At 39.7% G+C, this 17,991-nt stretch overlaps 2 protein-coding genes across 2 annotated transcripts; both read left to right on the top strand.

The window, feature by feature from the left end:
- Nucleotides 1-283: 283 nt before the first annotated feature.
- LOC106420698 (ribulose bisphosphate carboxylase/oxygenase activase, chloroplastic) lies at nt 284-2,951 on the top strand. The gene is made up of 7 exons (XM_013861533.3): nt 284-501; nt 605-924; nt 1,023-1,128; nt 1,392-1,477; nt 1,752-2,224; nt 2,302-2,583; nt 2,683-2,951. The coding sequence occupies exons 1-7, from the start codon at nt 457-459 to the stop codon at nt 2,796-2,798; spliced, it is 1,428 nt and encodes a 475-aa protein (XP_013716987.2). The 5' UTR covers nt 284-456; the 3' UTR covers nt 2,799-2,951.
- Nucleotides 2,952-5,835: 2,884 nt separating this feature from the next.
- Nucleotides 5,836-7,720, top strand: LOC106420699 (probable E3 ubiquitin-protein ligase RHC2A). Its single transcript, XM_013861534.3, has 2 exons — nt 5,836-7,208; nt 7,427-7,720. The coding sequence occupies exon 1, from the start codon at nt 6,057-6,059 to the stop codon at nt 7,182-7,184; it is 1,128 nt and encodes a 375-aa protein (XP_013716988.2). The 5' UTR covers nt 5,836-6,056; the 3' UTR covers nt 7,185-7,208; nt 7,427-7,720.
- Nucleotides 7,721-17,991: the final 10,271 nt, after the last annotated feature.

Genomic DNA, 17,991 nt, shown 5'->3' with positions numbered 1-17,991 from the left:
TCACTTTGCACTGGTAATTTAGAACAATATTATCACCAAGTAATGTCATTATCTAAAAATTGGAATTTTATTGTATGAAAAGTTCTAGAGAAGTTTCTTGATCACATATGAATATGTGGTAATAAATAGTGTTATAATCTTCACTTGAAGGTAAGACGCCAAAAAAAAATCCAGTGGCACATATCAACCGTTTGACGACAACCTCATAAACATATGCCACGTGGACCAATCAAGATAGTACTCTCCTCATCGGCTTCCTACTGTCGCCACGTGGCAAGTTGGCCAATCCGCATCGTGTGGCATCAGAGAGTTGAGAAGAGATAACGTAGTAGTTGTTGATCACTCGGTTTATAAATCTCTCAGTTTCTTTGCACACACACCAACATCTATCCATCTTTTCCGATCAAAATCTCTCTCTCTCCTCAGCTTTTTGTGTGACGCAACACTCGTGGGGAAATGGCCGCCGCAGTTTCCACCGTCGGTGCCATCAACAGAGCTCCGGTACTTTCAACCAGTCTCCTTCTTTGTCTCCACTATGTCGTTAGAATCTAAGTTTGAGTTCAGAACTGAGTTTGGTCTGTCTCTATGTGTGTGTGTGTTGTAGTTGAGCTTGAACGGGTCAGGAGCAGGAGCTGCTTCAGTCCCAGCTACGACCTTCTTGGGAAAGAAAGCTGTAACCGCGTCGAGATTCACACAGAGCAACAACAAGAAGAGCAACGGATCATTCAAAGTGGTTGCTGTCAAAGAAGACAAACAAACCGATGGAGACAGGTGGAAGGGACTTGCCTACGACACGTCTGATGACCAACAAGACATCACCAGAGGCAAAGGTATGGTTGACTCTGTCTTCCAAGCTCCCATGGGAACCGGAACTCACAATGCCGTCCTTAGCTCCTATGAGTACATTAGCCAAGGTCTTAAGCAGTAAGTTGTTCATCTCTCTTAGAGACCTCTCATTAGTTCGATAGGTTTATAGAATCTTTGGTTTTTAAAATTGTTTTTTGTTTCTTGTTGATAAATAGGTACAACTTGGACAACATGATGGATGGGCTTTACATTGCTCCTGCTTTCATGGACAAGCTTGTTGTTCACATCACCAAGAACTTCTTGACCTTGCCTAACATCAAGGTAACTAATAATATCACAGTTTCTTGAGGTGCATAGGGGGGCGGATCTGAGATTTAGGGGTCATAAACATTTTTTAGGTTAATCTTAATAAAAAAAAAATCAACAATTTGAAGACTATAGGACGTATGTATAATAGTTCTTTAAAATTTGGGGGTCAAGTCGAATGTTTCAGTGTATAGTACCGGTCATGGTGCATATTCGAGTTATTACATGACATATTCCAACTTTATTGATCTTGAAATGCTCCGATTTTATTTTTATAGGTTCCACTTATTTTGGGTATTTGGGGAGGCAAAGGTCAAGGTAAATCCTTCCAGTGTGAGCTTGTCATGGCCAAGATGGGCATCAAGTGAGTCAGTCTTCCTCTCTAAATCTATCACATGTTCCCATCATTTTTTTTTTCCAACAAAGTTAGAATTTATATTTTTCTTGAAAATTCAATAGCAAAATAGAATGTTTGAGTAAACCAAATGATAACAAAATCAATAAACAGAATTTTTGTAAAAAAAATTATTACATCGGCAGATAATCCATATATTGAAGACGAATAACAACATAAAAAAAAAGTGAATTTGACAATAATAATAACTAAAATATTAAAATGGTTAAATCCTTTTTTGCAGCCCAATCATGATGAGTGCTGGAGAGCTTGAGAGTGGAAACGCAGGAGAGCCAGCCAAGCTGATCCGTCAAAGGTACCGTGAGGCAGCAGACATGATCAAAAAGGGAAAAATGTGTTGTCTATTCATCAACGATCTCGACGCTGGTGCTGGTCGTATGGGTGGTACTACTCAGTACACAGTCAACAACCAGATGGTTAACGCAACCCTCATGAACATTGCTGATAACCCAACCAACGTCCAGCTCCCGGGAATGTACAACAAGGAAGAAAACGCACGTGTCCCTATCATCGTCACCGGTAACGATTTCTCCACTCTCTACGCACCTCTCATCCGTGACGGGCGTATGGAGAAATTCTACTGGGCACCCACACGTGAGGACCGTATTGGTGTCTGCAAGGGTATCTTCAGGACTGATAACGTTAAGGATGAAGACATTGTCACGCTTGTTGACCAGTTCCCTGGACAATCTATCGGTAATAAAGATGATCACGAGTACTTGTTATTATTGTCTTTTTTTCATGTGATTCTGATTCTTTTATTGTTTGGATAGATTTCTTTGGTGCGTTGAGGGCGAGAGTGTACGATGATGAAGTGAGGAAGTTCGTTGAGGGACTTGGAGTGGAGAAGATAGGAAAGAGGCTGGTGAACTCGAGGGAAGGTCCTCCAGTGTTCGAGCAACCAGCGATGACTCTTGAGAAGCTTATGGAGTATGGAAACATGCTTGTGATGGAGCAAGAGAACGTCAAGAGAGTCCAACTTGCTGACCAATACCTTAACGAGGCTGCCTTGGGAGACGCGAACGCGGACGCCATCGGCCGCGGAACTTTCTATGGTTAGAACTCGAGGTTTGAACTCCTTTGTTTTTCGTTTCCGAACGAGAGCATAAAAATGGAATTAGGGTTTTTTGAAATGGGTGCACCTTGCCTTGCAGGGAAAGCAGCACAGCAAGTGAACATTCCTGTTCCAGAAGGGTGCACTGATCCTCAAGCCGACAACTTTGATCCAACAGCTAGAAGTGATGATGGAACTTGTGTCTACAACTTTTGAGTTTCCTCTTTGTTAAGTTGCTGTGTTTCTACTACTGTCTCTTTTTTTGTTGCCTTTTGTGTAATTGTGGATTGGTTCATGTGCTCTTTTTTTCTGTGATCATGTGCAAACATAATATTGTAAGATTGCCTTGTCATAAACCATTTCTCAACTTTTTGTTTGCTTTATTAAATTAGATGGCATTCCAACTATAATTCTTTGGCCATAATCTCGGAATATTTGACGAATCAATTGTAGATAAGGTTGAGTTGTTCTATATTAAATTTGATGAAATTTAAATTCAAAACTAACTGACAATAAGCTATTACTATCTCTCACAGCTTTGATGTGCCACTGTGGCCTTAATATCTTTCACGTTTCTTCTTTCAATGTGCATCAACTGCACTCTTCTATCACTCCCAAACTACTAAGCCAGAAAACGTATCCTTATTTCACAGGTAAAGCATGAGTGTATATGATGATGATAGGGCCGGCCTCGGGCTAAAGTGGGTAAAGCCTTTGCTTTAGGTGCCAAAAATAGATTATATATTTTAGGAGAAATCGTTTACGAAAAACTAACCTTAGTGTAGTGGCTAGAACTATCTCTCAAGCCAAGAGGTGCGCGCTTCAATTTCCAGCCTTACCATTTTGAGCAGTTTATCTATGTTTTCTTGCATGTTCACACACTTTGAAACTGATGAGTACTTTTTCCTTTATTTTAACTATTTCCTTCCTCATAAAGCCCTTCTGGTGGAAAATTAAAACTGACCGAAATAGAAGGTAGAAAGTAGTTTAGTTTCATACTTTTTTTTATGTACTATTAGTATATTATTTTACCCTTCCATTTTTGTTATGTTAATTTTTTGTTGTTGAAATATATATAGCTAATTTATTTGATATAATAAATTGTAACATTTTATTCTTTATATTATAACATCCAATTTGATATATATATTTTTAGTTTTAATATTATACTGAAAATATATGTATCTAAAAATTGTAGACGTAGACAAGATTTGTGGTCAAGTATTTTTGTGGTTATGGTCAAGTAGTTTTATGGCTATATATGTTTGATTTGAATTGATTGATAGATGTGAACGCATAAAACTGGTCAAGCAATATGAAATTTTTGAACAGTGGTAGTAGTGATAGTGTAGGTTATGGAGATGTGGATCCGATGGTTAGAGGATAGGAGCTTCCAAAAGGGGAGATGTGGATAGAGTCGGTGTGGTCATGAATAGCAGATGAAAATGATCAAAGGTGATGTGGTCATGGATCGTCTTTCGGGATTTTTATACGGCGGCCTCCGCTGTTCTGCGACGAAAGGGGATCTCTGTCAATCACTACCGGAGATTTAGAATGAAATTGGAAGAGGTAGGCTCAGATTCGTCATACCATAAAGAAGATAAGGCAGCTTTGTTGAAATCCAGTTAAGAATTCTTATTTTTCATATTTTGACGGTGGTGAAGGTGAGAATCTATGGTTTTAGGGTTCGTGTGAAAGAGAAGTCTTCGGGTGAAAGAGGTGTGGTCCCGAGAAAGTGATGCGTTTTTTAAGTTTTTTAATGTGTAACTAAGATACTAACGAAATATTACTTTTTATGTTTTTTAATGAGTAACCAAACTGCTTCTGGTTCTAGGAGAAATTGAGACAATAGAGCAAGGAAAAGTATTGCACATGGCCAAAGTATGCCAACGTGTTATATGTCCAAGGAAAAGTATGTATGTAAATTTTTCTACTATTTTACATACAATTTATTTTATATGAGTTTAAATCTTTTTGGGCTTTAGGTGTCCAACGAGGTTGGGCTGGGACTGATGCTGATGATAATATGTATGAGCATAACTCCAAACAAGTTAATGTAATGCATTTTTAAGTAAAGAACAAACAATGAAGCTAAAGAGAATCAACATGTATAAAGAAAGGTTTCTAGAATGGTCTGATGCAATTATAGATCAGTGAGAAATTTGTATATTACAAAAGAAGGATAGTGATGTGAAAGAGAATGATTCGGTTTCCATGAATCAAAACTAATGTGGAGAGTGTATATGATGATACACATTATTCAGGTAACCTATAAAAATTCAAAGAAGAAAGAACAGAATCTGCAACGAAAAAGAAGACGTTGTGAAGCGTAGTGCAAATGATCAAATCGGCTCTAAAATTGAAATATCGAACTAAGGTAGTGTTGGCCATGGTCTAAAGTAGGAAAAACAGCCGTTTTAGGCGCCAAACTAGACTAAATATCAAAGGGATTCACAATATGAAAACTATGCATGTATCCAGTGGCTGTGTCTCACCTCTATTGAGTGTTAGGTAGTAGGTTCGAGATTTGATGGGCGCCAAAACAAAATTTGCTTTAGACAGTAGTTTATACTGGGGCGGACCTGACCCTTCAATTGAAAAGAATTTTCACCATTGTGTTAGAAGTCTTCCCGTTCGAATGACTGATATGACAAAACTAATATTAGAAGCTGTGGTTTCGGGAACGTGGGGATTAGGGCTTCAGCACAAACCTCGTAATTAAAAAAAAAAAAAAACTGTAAGACCAAGAAGTGGAAGAAATTCAAGGACTTTTGAGGCAAAGTTAAAAAGTTTTAATGGACTCTTATTTTTAAATGTAACAGGCTTACTTACTATGACAAAACAATAAGTAATAGACCCAAAACATAAAATCCCCGTAACTGATTTAGGAAACTCTCATTACTCTCTTATTAAATTATGTCATACCCCATACCTATGATTTTCATTATTCTTTAATTAATACACCCCAGATCTCTTGATTTTAAGTTTAGCTATGCCATCAAATCATCTCTATTTATTTTTTAAAAATGAATAAATTAAAAATATCGCTAATTTCTTAAATCATTTTATTTACTTTCCATACCTGTAAGATTTAAATTTTGTTTTACTATAATCAGTTTTGGAACAGTTTGTATAAAAAAGGTAACGCGAGATAAGAAAGAAGAAAACGTATTAAAAACAGTTTTTGCTTTTTTTACAAAAAAAAAAAAAACAGTTTTTGTTTAATAGCAACAAACAACCAAAAGATAAAAAAAAGAAAAAAAAAAAGAGAGGAAGAGACATGAGAAAGAGAACGTGACAACACACGGAGTTGGACGGTTTCTTGTTAAGACAAACCACGACCGTCCCTTTCCCTCCTCATCCCCTCTCTCTCTCTCATCTCCTCTTCTTCCTCTCCGTTTAGTCAATCAATCAAAAACTCTCCCAGATGTCCTTTCCTTCTTCTTCTTGAAGATTTTGATTTCCCTTTTCACCATGTCTTCTTCCGGATCTTACTGGTGTTACAGCTGCAGCCGATTCGTCTGGGTCTCCGACTCCATCTCCTGCCCCGACTGCGACGGAGGCTTCCTCGAACACATCCAACAAACCCTCGATTTCACACCTCCCTCCTCCTTCCTCCGCCACCACCGCAGCCCCACGCGCTTCCCTCCCCCTTCCTCCTCCTCCTCCACCATGCACACGGCGGAGAACAGCCCCACTCCTCCTCCCACCGTCACTCGCACAAGAAGCAATTCAAGCAACCGATCTCCCAACCCCGTCATCGTCCTCCGCGGCGGATCTAATCCCTCCGAATCCGCTTTCCAGATGTACTACGACGACGGCACGGACTCAGGCCTCAGACCGTTGCCTCCGAGCATGACGGAGTTTCTCTTAGGCTCCGGATTCGACCGGCTGTTAGATCAGATCTCTCAGATCGAACTCACAGCCAACAACAACAACAATAACTCATGTGATAACCCACCCGCTTCTAAATCCGCCGTCGAGGCTTTGCCCCTGATCGAGATCGACCCGACCCATCTCGAATCGGATTCTCAATCTCACTGCGCCGTCTGTAAAGAAAACTTCGCGTTGAAATCCGCCGCCCGGGAGATGCCGTGCAACCATATCTACCACCCCGATTGCATCCTCCCCTGGCTCGCGATTCGAAACTCGTGTCCGGTGTGCCGCCACGAGCTTCCGTCGGGGGATGACGGCGGCGGCGGTGGAGCGGTGGCTAATGAAGAGGAGGAGGATTCCGCGGCGGGGCTGACGATTTGGAGGCTGCCGGGCGGAGGATTCGCGGTGGGGAGGATCCCCGGAGGATTGAGAGGAGGAGATAGAATGATGCCGGTGGTGTACACGGAGGTCGACGGGGGGAGGCTCGGCGACGAGAGGCTTCCGAGGAGAGTAGCGTGGGGTTCGAGAAGGGGAGGGAGAGAAGGAGGTGGTGGTAGTAGAGAGAGATCCGGCGGGTTTGCGGGTCGGATTATGAGACTTTTCGGATGTTTCAGCGGGTCGTCTGAATCCATAGCTGCTGCGTCAGGGTCCGGGTCGAGATCAACTCGGAGGAGCAGCTCGTCGTTTTCTATGTTCAGGACTGCTTCGTCAAGGAGACGACGTTAGCTCTATAGCTTAATTTATCTTAAGGTAAAGAAACAAAACATTAAAAGACAAAACCCTCTTGTTTAAATTTTTCCCATTTTTTTGTTTTCTTCAGTGTAATAATGATTATATTCTTTAATCTATGCGAGTAAATTGATACATAAAGCTTTTAGGGTTTAGTGAGATTGATTAGGTATATAAACCTCTTTGGTAGTTATTGTGTGTTACTACTAACCACAGTTTGAGTTTCTATAATTGTACAGCTATGAACAACAGACAGAGCAAATGATGTGATGGTACCTAGAGGCTAGAATCTTTAAAAGGGAACAATTATTTTGTGGTCACTTTAGTACAAAGAAAACATGAACAATAATAGAGTTATTTTACAACGCATCTCTGATGATGCTCTCGATAATTGGAGACGGCCTTTGTAGTGTTGCCATTATGTTAAGTCCTGTTATATGCTTTATTGAGCTTGGTATGTCAATGAAGTTAATGAACTCTTTCTGTCAGTGAGAAGAGAACACTGAATTGAATTGCGTTTCTTCTGTTTCCTATTTTCTGGCTCATTCATTATCTTCCATGTGTGGTTTTTGATCATAATCGTCGTGTTTTAATGTCACACATCGTATCTAAGATGGATCATCAAGACCAATATACGACCATTTGACTTATATGTTGAAAAAGCCTAATCACTTTGTACATCATAATGAGTTGAAAGCCTCCCAACACATCTGTAATCCAAGCAGTCGATTTAGACAGAGTAAGGTCTTTTTTCTCAAAAGAATGTTCCTTCAAGTAACTGGAATATACTGACGAAGGTAGCCATTTAGTGTCGTCTTTTGTTCAATAGTTAGCTACCAAGCACCCGTCGTTTAAGTCCAAAGGAAAAACAGTTGACTAGCACTTTGAATTATATTAGTTATGGGGTGTATAGGAAAGAGCCTAAAAGTTTAGCTAGCTAACAATCATCATCGAGAGAGTTACGTTTGTTTATGGGGTTTAGTCTACACCTACACTTCGACTACCTTTGACTATGTCTATGTAATTTTTTTCAAAATTTTTTGGAAGTAATCAATATTTCATTTAGTTTTTCCCAAGACCGGCCATGTTCTCAGTAGATTTAGATGAAATAATTGCATTGTCCTTCAAATTTTAAAGAGTTATTTACACATAAATCTCATGCCCTTCAACTATCAAAACAAACATTTAATCACGCAAAAATGTTTATGGTCTCTGTAATTTTAGATCCGAACTTGCCCATCATTCATTGGCTATCTCAAACTCTCCTCGATCACTTGAATTACTTTTTCAAAATATATGTCTGAGGCCACTTGATCTTTGTTACTCCCTCTTTTCTTGAAAATAAGATTTTCTAGAGTATGCACGCTTATTAAGAATTTAATAAATGTTTATAATTTAAATTACTTTTTACTTTATTATACACTTTCCAATAACTTTCCACCAATGAAATTTAATCAATTCAAATATTCTCAATTAATGTTTCTCAAAAGTATAAAAAAGTACCTTAACAATATAGAAAATCTATCTTTGTGGAACAAGAAAAAAATCTAAAACATCTTACTTTCGGGAACGGAGGTAGTATAATTTAGCAAACCTACAATATGACCCAATAACGCAAGCCATTGGAGTGATTCATTCAGGGCCTTAATTACATCTATTAAGGAGGACCCAACAAATATGATGTTCTATTGATTCATACTCCTCTCATGCTTTGAAGTGCCCAACTGGGCGTAAACACATACTCTTTTGCCTCCGCTAGAGCAACCCTAAGTTGAATTCCTACACCGAGCACAACTCATGTGACATAATTCAACGTTCCAAAATATTAGAACCTGACTAATAAACATGTCATAGTAGCATCTATGATTAAATATGTTACATAATCACCCGTCGGATTTACCCTGTCTGGAGAACGATCACAGCCTTTTGGCATCGTCTACAACATCCAAGTTTATCTTTTTCTAGTTGATTCCCTTGCTAAATTGTCTCTTCAACTTTTTGATTCGGCTGAATTATTCAGTTGGTTGACGAAAAAAATATTTCAAAATGTCAAACAAAAAGAAAATGAGAACAAAGGTGACGCTAGTTTTTTTTTTGAGAACAAAGGTCAACAAGAGAATTTTAACTTAAAAGAAAATCGTTTGTGGAGGACACCACAAATGGACCTAACTAAAGATATCGAATCGTCGTGGAGGTTAAGTTAGTTGATAGGTACTTTATCAAAGTTAAAGCAAATAAATGTATGTCCTATATAACTTCGCTTTGTTCGTAAGCAACACCGTCGGTCGTTGCTCATATTTTGTAATAAAAATAACAACAATATTAGATATTTCCAATCACACCACTAATTAGTAAAGGTTGTTCTATTCTTGTTACTAATATTACAATAAAACTATAAAAAATCGTGTAAGACATATTCTCACCATTGACGCTGAAGAACCAAACTACGACTATTAGAGAAAAGATTATACAGGCTAATTAATTAGTCATGAAAGGCAGCCCTGACTTATGAAGAGTTTGGTATTATTAATCAACGATCATTGGCTGGCTTGAAGACTTAAGTTGTATCTGCTAAAAAGCTTGTGCGAAATGGTTTTTACTGGTGCAAATCAACAAATCTGATGATATGATAAACTGATAAAAGAAACATATTCATATACAAATATAGATACCGATACATAAATTTAATCAAAAATGGAATTATATTTAGTCAGAGACAACATCCATAGTTCACTTCAAAATAGAGTTTGAAGTAAATACTTCAATTTTACTTATTTTTCACTTCATAATGAAGTGAAAATGATTTTACTCCATAACTGAAAGCATAATTTTATTTTCTGTTCATGATTCCATTTTTCACTCTAAAATTGAAGAATAGAGCTGGAGCAAACCCCAACTGTATTATGAATGACTCCATTTTAAAAGAAAAAATGAATTTTAAACTGAAGATGCTCTAAGTACATAGGAGTATAGAATAGTGTACAAGAATCCAATGAAATGTTAAGAGAAAAGGTGAAACATAATAAATATAGGATTCGAATTTTGCTTTGCGTGAAAAACCATTTAGCGTAAAGCCTAATAATTATGAGCGCGAGACATCGATGCATGTAGAGGGGAGACATAAAATCTTTCTCAAAAAAAAGGGAGACATAAATTTGGGGGCTTTTTGCAAAAGTAACTCAAAACTTGAAGTCAAACAGAAAACTAACATTTTCTTTTGACTCCTTTTTTTTTGAGATTTTAACCCCACACCTGCATTTTATCTACGAAAATGCCATTAACATTTTTTTTTTTTTTTCGAAAATGGCTTCTTTACTGTCTCAACCTCATCTTCTTCAAGTATTTACAATATTGTCACTGTAATGAATAGTGGCAACAACCTTGTACGAACTGTTTGGAGCTTTTAATGCCCTTTAATGCACGTAAATCTCTTTACACTCTCTCTGTTTCAATTGTTATGAACTAAAAACAACATTTCTTTCACTTTCTCTCTATATTCATCCAATAAACTCAAGCTTTTGATTCAAAATATGGGCTATGGTTGACAGAGCCATATTTCTTTCGTTTTTACTTACGGTTGCTTTCGTTTGAGGTTCTGGGTGGTTGGAGAAGACCCTGTGTGCAAACGAAGTCATCTCACCTAGTTTAAGGTACGAATTTGAATTTTTTTTCAAGATCTGTTCGCGTAGAAGACTTACTAGTAAGTCATCTGTATGTAGAAGACTTACTGATGAGTCTGCTGGTCAAACGGACGACTTAAATTAAGTCGTCCAGCTTTGTTTGTTAAAAAAAACACTCCAGACGACTTATATATACGTCGTCTACGAGAAACGGGCTAGTTTTGCATTTGACCGAATCGTGTCAGATCTTTGACTATTTCTGGACGACTTATAATTCAGTCGTCTCTGGGAAAGTTAAAATTTCAATATTTTATGAAAACTTGACGACTTACGTGTAAGTCGTCCTAAGGTTAGTTTTGTAATTGAAAAATAAAACTTGAAATTTAACTTTCTCCAGACGATTTAGATGAAAGTCGTCCAGCTAAACGACTTAATTTAAGGTCGTCCGGGATAAGCAAGGTTTGACCAGAAAATTGGGAAAAATTCTGGACGACTTTGCTTTCCCCGGACGACTTTAAATTAAGTCTTCTGGAGGGACGACTTTATATTAAGTCGTCTGGTTAAAGTTAAATTATGAAGTTTTATTTTTCAATTACAAAACTAACCTAGGACGACTTACACGTAAGTCGTCAAGTTTTCATAAAATATTAAAATTTTAACTTTCCCAGAGACGACTGAATTATAAGTCGTCCAGAAATAGTCAAAGATCTGACACGATTCGGTCAAATGCAAAACTAGCCCGTTTCTCGTAGACGACTTATATATAAGTCGTCTAAAGTTTTTTTTTTAACAAACAAAGCCGGACGACTTAGAATTAAGTCGTCCCTTTTAATTTTCAATTGCAAAAGTGACCTCTTTAGACGACTTACCTTTAAGTCTTCTGGACGACTTAATGCTAAGTCGTCTGCGGCAATGTTTATTGAACTTCTTCATTTTCTCTATGTTTACTAATGTGTTTTATTTTGAATATTTGCAGATGATTTTTCAGTTACATGCAGTGTATGGAGAATGGTTGTTGAGAGATTTCCGTTGGGATTTTGTGGTTGATGATCTCAAAGGAGCAAGATTGTTTTTATTGAATGAAGATTCAACACATGCTGAACTTGTTGCAATGGCTCAAGAAGATTATAACCTAGACATGAGAACAGTGAGTGTGGAGATTAGCTACTCATTACCAGCAGAAATGATGATGGCTCCAGGCAGTCTTCCCATTCATGTTACAAGTGATAGACAAGTTCGAAACTTGCTGGAGATACTCAAAACTCATATAGTATGTCTTTGTGTATCAAGCCGCAGCAAGGTCGAAACGGTTTCAGAGAAAAGGGATATTGATGAAGCTGGTGAATGGGAAAAAGATGTTGGTGATAATGATGAAGCTGGTGAATGGGAAGAAGATGTTGGTGGTGATGATGAAGATGTTGGTGATAATGAGTTTGTTGAAGATGAAAATCAAGATGGGGAGGAGGAAAATGGGGAGGAGGATGCTGATAATTCTATTGTTGGTGAAACGGATCAGAATGGTGGGGATTACAGTCTTTATGGAAAGGTTCCAGATGAGGACGAGGAAGATGATGATAATATTTGTTTTGAAGAAATCCAAAAGGCATATGCTAAGACAAATGCTATTGAAGGAGGAAAATCGAATGGTACCATCTATGTCAACCAGAGTTTTGTTAGCAAGGGTGCACTACTTTCAGAGCTGCGGTTGGCAGCAGTGAGGGGTAAGTTTTCTTTCAGATTATACAAATCAACGAAAACTCTCGTTGTGGCAACATGTCCGGTTAGCTATTGTGGATGGAAGGTCAGAGCGAGTGTCAAACATGGGACAAACACGTTTTGGGTAACAAAGTATGTGGAAAAACATTTATGCTCAGCGGGAGACCGAATCGCTCAGCGGAGACACTGTACTCCGAAGTATGTAGGTAGTCTTTTCATTGATCGTGTTGGAATCATTGATGGGATAACTCCGCAGCATATCACTGATGCAATGAGGAACATGTTTGGCATGGCGCTTGATTACACCACTTCATACAGAGCACTGTTATATGCACAAAGATTGGTGAGAGGATCAGCAGAAGAAGGGTATTCGCGTCTGGCATCATATCTCGAGCAAATCTCCATTGCAAATCCTGATTCTATCACGGCGATAGAACTTGATTCTATGAAAAGATTTAAGTATCTATTTCTCTCTTTTGGAGCTTCTATCAAAGGTTTTAAGTATCAGAGAAGGGTCATTGTGGTGGATGGAACTCACCTAAGTGGAAAGTAAGGAGGAACTATGTTAGTTGCAGCCGCACAAGATGGCAATTTTCAGATATTCCCATTGGCTTTTGGGATCGTGGATGAGGAAGATATACCTTCTTGGGAATGGTTTTTCACAAAATTGGCTAGTTGTATATCTCATGACAAGCCTCTGGTGATAGTCTCCGACCGGCACAAGGCCATTAAAAGTGCGTGTGATAAGGTGTTTCCTTGGGCAACCCGAGGAATATGTTATTATCACCTTCAAGATAACATTGTCAAAAAGTTTAAAGGGAAACATCTCATGTACTTGGTGAAAGGGGCTGCTTATGCTCACACGGTTTACGATTTTGACCGGTACATGGCTGAGATACGGAGTGCAAACCCGGAACTTGCAACGTATTTGGAGAAAGCCGACGTCAGGCTATGGTCAAGGGTTTATTGTAAGGGGAACAGGTTCAACATAAAAACAAGCAACATTGCTGAATCTATTAATTCCGCACTGAAGCGAGCAAGAGGATTTCCGATTACGTTCCTGCTGGAGTTCATAAGGCAGAAGTTAGGAAAATGGTATTGGAAAAGGAGACAAGATGCTTTGAGTCTCACAACTGAACATAGCCGGGCTGTTGAATACTTGCTTGCTGTTCGAGAAGAGATAGCGGGTATGATGACGGTCGAACCAATTGATGGATGGCATTTCTTTGTCAAAGGTGGCAAAATGGACTGTGTGGTTGATTTGGAACATGCAAAGTGTGATTGTGGTGTCTATGGAGTGGAGAAAATACCTTGCTCTCATGCTATAGCTGCTGGAATACATGCTGGTTTGCATATCTCCACACTTGTATGTCCACTGTACTCAAAGAATTATCTGTATGCAGGATACTCAGAGAATATATATCCTATCGTGTCACAACATATTGAGGAACGAGAATGCTTTCCTCCAGAACTAAAGCGTGGTCGGGGGAGACCGAAGAAATCAAGATGGCAATCTTGGTTGGAGCTATCTAGGATGAGAGGACACAAACCCAGGAAGAAACACAGGGCACGGAGATGCTCAAACTGCAAGGAAACTGGCCATACAAAACCACAATGTACACAACCAGTTGACTAGTTGTCCAGACGACCTAAATTTAAGTCGTCCCTCTTGATTACCCGTCTAGACGACTAAATATTTAGTCGTCCAGTGTATTTTATTTTTAGACGACCTTCTACTAAGTCGTCCAGTGTATTTTATTTTTAGACGACCTTCTACTATCCCTTCAAGTGTATTTTATTTTTAGACGACATTCTACTAAGTCGTCCAGTGTATTTTATTTTTAGACGACCTTCTACTATCCCTTCAAGTGTATTTTATTTTTAGACTACCTTCTACTATCCCTTCAAGTCGTCCAAACCTTCTAGACGACTTATTTGTAAGTCGTCCAGTTGGAAAACCTTCCAGACGACTTATAATAAGTCGTCCAAACCTTCTAGACGACTTATTTGTAAGTCGTCCAGTTGGAAAACCTTCCAGACGACTTATTTGTAAGTCGTCCAGTTGGAAAACCTTCCAGACGACTTATTTCTTCCAGACAACTTATATCATGTTCAAATACAAAAATCATGTTAAAAAATCATGTTCAAATACAAAAATCATGTTCAAAAATCATGTTCAAATACAAAAATCATGTTAAAAAATCATGTTCAAATACAAAAATCATGTTAAAAAATCATGTTCAAATACAAATCTAATCATACATGCCCACGAACTTATCACCATCCACATTTTCTTTCAGATGCTGATCAACAAGCTCCTTCCATATATCCACCGCCATATTATCCCTCATTTTCTTCGCGTTGCACCTAGCAAAGTCTTTAGGGTCAAAGGAGCCCCCGAGCGCATGACATTCAATGTACTTTACAGTGTACACGCCACAATCACCATTGTTGGCCGTGGGTACACCTTTCAGCGGTCTCTCATATGTGTATGGCTCCAACCCGTATTTGACCCGCATTTCGTCGGTGGCTGCGCACTCAACAAGCAGATAAGGGACCATCTGGAGAAAAGGCTCCATTATCGCATCCCATGCGTCTGGTACACTAGATGAAGGTATGCTGTCCCAGACGACTATGTGCCTCTTAGGGATCGATATCCAAATAGCAACCCAATGCTTGTCGTCCAAGTTCACTGGCGCATAGATATCATCAATGTCCTCCCCCCACTTCTTGTTTGATTGGCAAAATGAAGGTATTGATCCGTCATAAAAATACGACGCCCCACCAGGTAGAACTCTTCCTAAACCTTTGTGATCAGGTTCCGATGTTTTGAAGAGCTGATACTGCTCTCTCCAAGACTGAGAAAAGTTGTGATCCAGGAAGCACATTCGCTCGCTCCTGAAAGCTTGTGGGTTCTCCTGATACCTCTGCCTTAGCACATTAATCCAAGCATCTATATGCTGCATATTAAATATAACAAGTTAGAAGTTACCAGACGAAGACGACTTAATAATAAGTCGTCTACGTGGTCGTCCAAGTAGACGACTTTCCAGACGATTTATCTTTAAGTCGTCTGGAAAGTAGTCTACTTGGACGACTTTGTAGACGACTTAAATCGTGTGCAGAAGACTTACGCAGTCTTCCAGCCATCCTCTGGCTGTCCGGAGGAAGTGGTACCACCTTGTTGGTGATGTACGTGGTTTGTCCTCGATCTTAGTTAAATAATGACTGCAAACAAAAAAGCAATCAGTTTTGGACGACTAAATCAAGCTATTATGGGTAAAGCAATCACTTACGGATCAGTTTTCAACCAATCAGCGAGTTCCTTCAACTTTTCTTTGTTTACTGGCGGAAATGGATTATAGGCTGCCACTTTATCTTTTTTTTTCTCTGCCATATAAGGAGATCTCACAGTAGGAGCAGGTTTCTTCGCTCGTTTACTCTTTGCACGCTTGTCCAATACAACCAGGCTCGGTTGTGAAACTGGATCGCTTGGCTCGGTGGAAGCGAGGCTCGGTTGTTGATCTGTGGAAGCGAGGCTCGGTTGGTGATCGGTGGAAGTGACAGCAACAATCTCTTTGGAGGTGACACCATCTGCTTTATTTACCGAGTTCGCCTCGGTTGCTGTATCCTCCGGCAACCATCTCTGCAATAAAAGTTGCACACAAGTTAACCCTGGACGACTTAAATAAAAGTTGTCTGGACGACTAGTTGACCCTGGACGACTTAAATAAAAGTTGTCTGGACGACTAGTTGACCCTGGACGACTTAAAATTAAGTCTTCTGTGGTCAACTAGTCGTCCAGACAACTTACGTTTAAGTCGTCCAGGGTCAACTAGTCGTCCAGACAACTTTTACAGTCGTCTGGACAACTAGTTAACCCTGGATTTGATACTAACATATTTGATTTGAGGAGGCTGTTTCTTTTGAGGAGGAGGCTGTTTCTTTTGAAGAGGAGGAGGCTGCTGCTGTTTCTTTTGAGGAGGAGGAGGCTGCTGTTTGGTTTGATGAGGAGGAGGCTGGTTACTAACCACGGTTTCATTGGCATGAGGGGTAGCCTGTTTGTTTCTACCCCCGGTTTCTTTGGCAAGAGGGGTAGGCTGATTGGTTAGAGGTGGAGGGGTAGCCTGATTGGTTAGAGGTGGACGACCTTCCAGACGACTTATAATAAGTCGTCTGCGCAGTCTTTTGGATTGAAGTAAATACCTGACTCAAGATAGCAGCTTTCATTGATCTGCGGCCTCTGCTGCCCTCGTAAGCCAGTATCGGTGGAGACGGACTGTCTGCTCTGGGACCACCAATACTAGCACCCAATTCCGGCATAGCTGTGTACATCCAGACTTGAAGAACTTGTATAAACCCATCCATGGTGTAACAGCCAGCAATTTCTTTGTTCCACAAAGAGTCCATCAGCACCTTAAACGCGACTCTCCCCCATGGATAATTCTCAAACCGTTCTAAATCCATCACTAGCCTTGCCAGAGTAGATCGTGTAGCGGTTGAAAACTTTCTCCCTTCAATGAATCCAGTGAAGATGGAGAGGTACGCGAGCCGCTTGCGATCTTCCCTGGACCAATCCCCGCATCTCTTCAGTGCTGCTATTATCTGATCAGTAGTTGGCCCAGCTTCCAGATGAACTCCCAGCATCCCCCAGAAAGAAACCATCTCTGGGGTAACGTCACATTTTGGTGTCTCAAGGTCCTCGATGTACTCGCAGTTTAGACCAGTGAGGTTTTCAAACTCTAACAGTGAAAACCTCAAAGGTTCTGGACCAACGAGAGACCACATCTCATACTTCTTCTTAATGTCCAGCTTGAAACTGAGCATGTAGTGAACCAGCCTTGAAGCCCAACCAAATCCCTGCTCCTTGAACTTGATGAAAACTCCCAAACTCGACTCCTTGAGCTCTTCAAATTCGTCATCAGTAAGAGCTTTCCTAAGAGCAGTATGCAACTTGCTGTTATCCGTATGATACGAAATGCTATTGTGGGCTTCTGGCTCTTCCCCTGATGTGTATAACCTACGGGGGAGTTCTGGAATATCCATCCTTTTTGTCTGCAAAATAATCAAAGACAACAATATAAGTCCAGACGACTTAGTAGACGACTTAAATTTAAGTCGTCTGGAAAGTCGTCCAACTGGACGACTTTCCAGACGACTTAAATTTAAGTCGTGTGGAAAGTCTTCCAAATGGACGACTTATATTTAAGTCATCTACTAAGTCGTCCAGGTGGAAGACTTTCCAGACGACTTAAATTACTTACAAGTATTCCAGTCGCAGAAGGAGTTGGAGTACTCGTCATTGCGGTTATTGATCTGAAAAAATAAACGTGAAACGGTGAGAATGAGTAAATTGATAGAGACAACGTTTTATGTTCATCTTTTCCTCGAGATTGATGACTTAGCGGCGTTAGGGTTTACAGAGAAACGGCGCTAAGGTTTACAGAGAAGAAGCGGCGGCGCTAGGG

The sequence above is a fragment of the Brassica napus genome, chromosome C3 (assembly GCF_020379485.1).
Source record: "Brassica napus cultivar Da-Ae chromosome C3, Da-Ae, whole genome shotgun sequence".
Lineage (NCBI taxonomy): Eukaryota > Viridiplantae > Streptophyta > Magnoliopsida > Brassicales > Brassicaceae > Brassica > Brassica napus.
The sequence above is the reverse complement of the archived record's forward strand: the minus strand, read 5'-3'. Positions and strand labels throughout refer to the sequence as shown.

Excerpts from the sequence above, each read along its gene's own strand:
- LOC106420699 (XM_013861534.3), top strand. The coding sequence starts at position 6,057 with ATGTCTTCTTCCGGATCTTACTGGTGTTACAGCTGCAGCCGATTCGTC.
- LOC106420698 (XM_013861533.3), top strand. The coding sequence starts at position 457 with ATGGCCGCCGCAGTTTCCACCGTCGGTGCCATCAACAGAGCTCCG. Across the intron at positions 502-604 it reads GTGCCATCAACAGAGCTCCG|TTGAGCTTGAACGGGTCAGG; the intron begins GTACTTTCAACC and ends TGTGTGTTGTAG. Across the intron at positions 1,129-1,391 it reads TGACCTTGCCTAACATCAAG|GTTCCACTTATTTTGGGTAT; the intron begins GTAACTAATAAT and ends TTATTTTTATAG.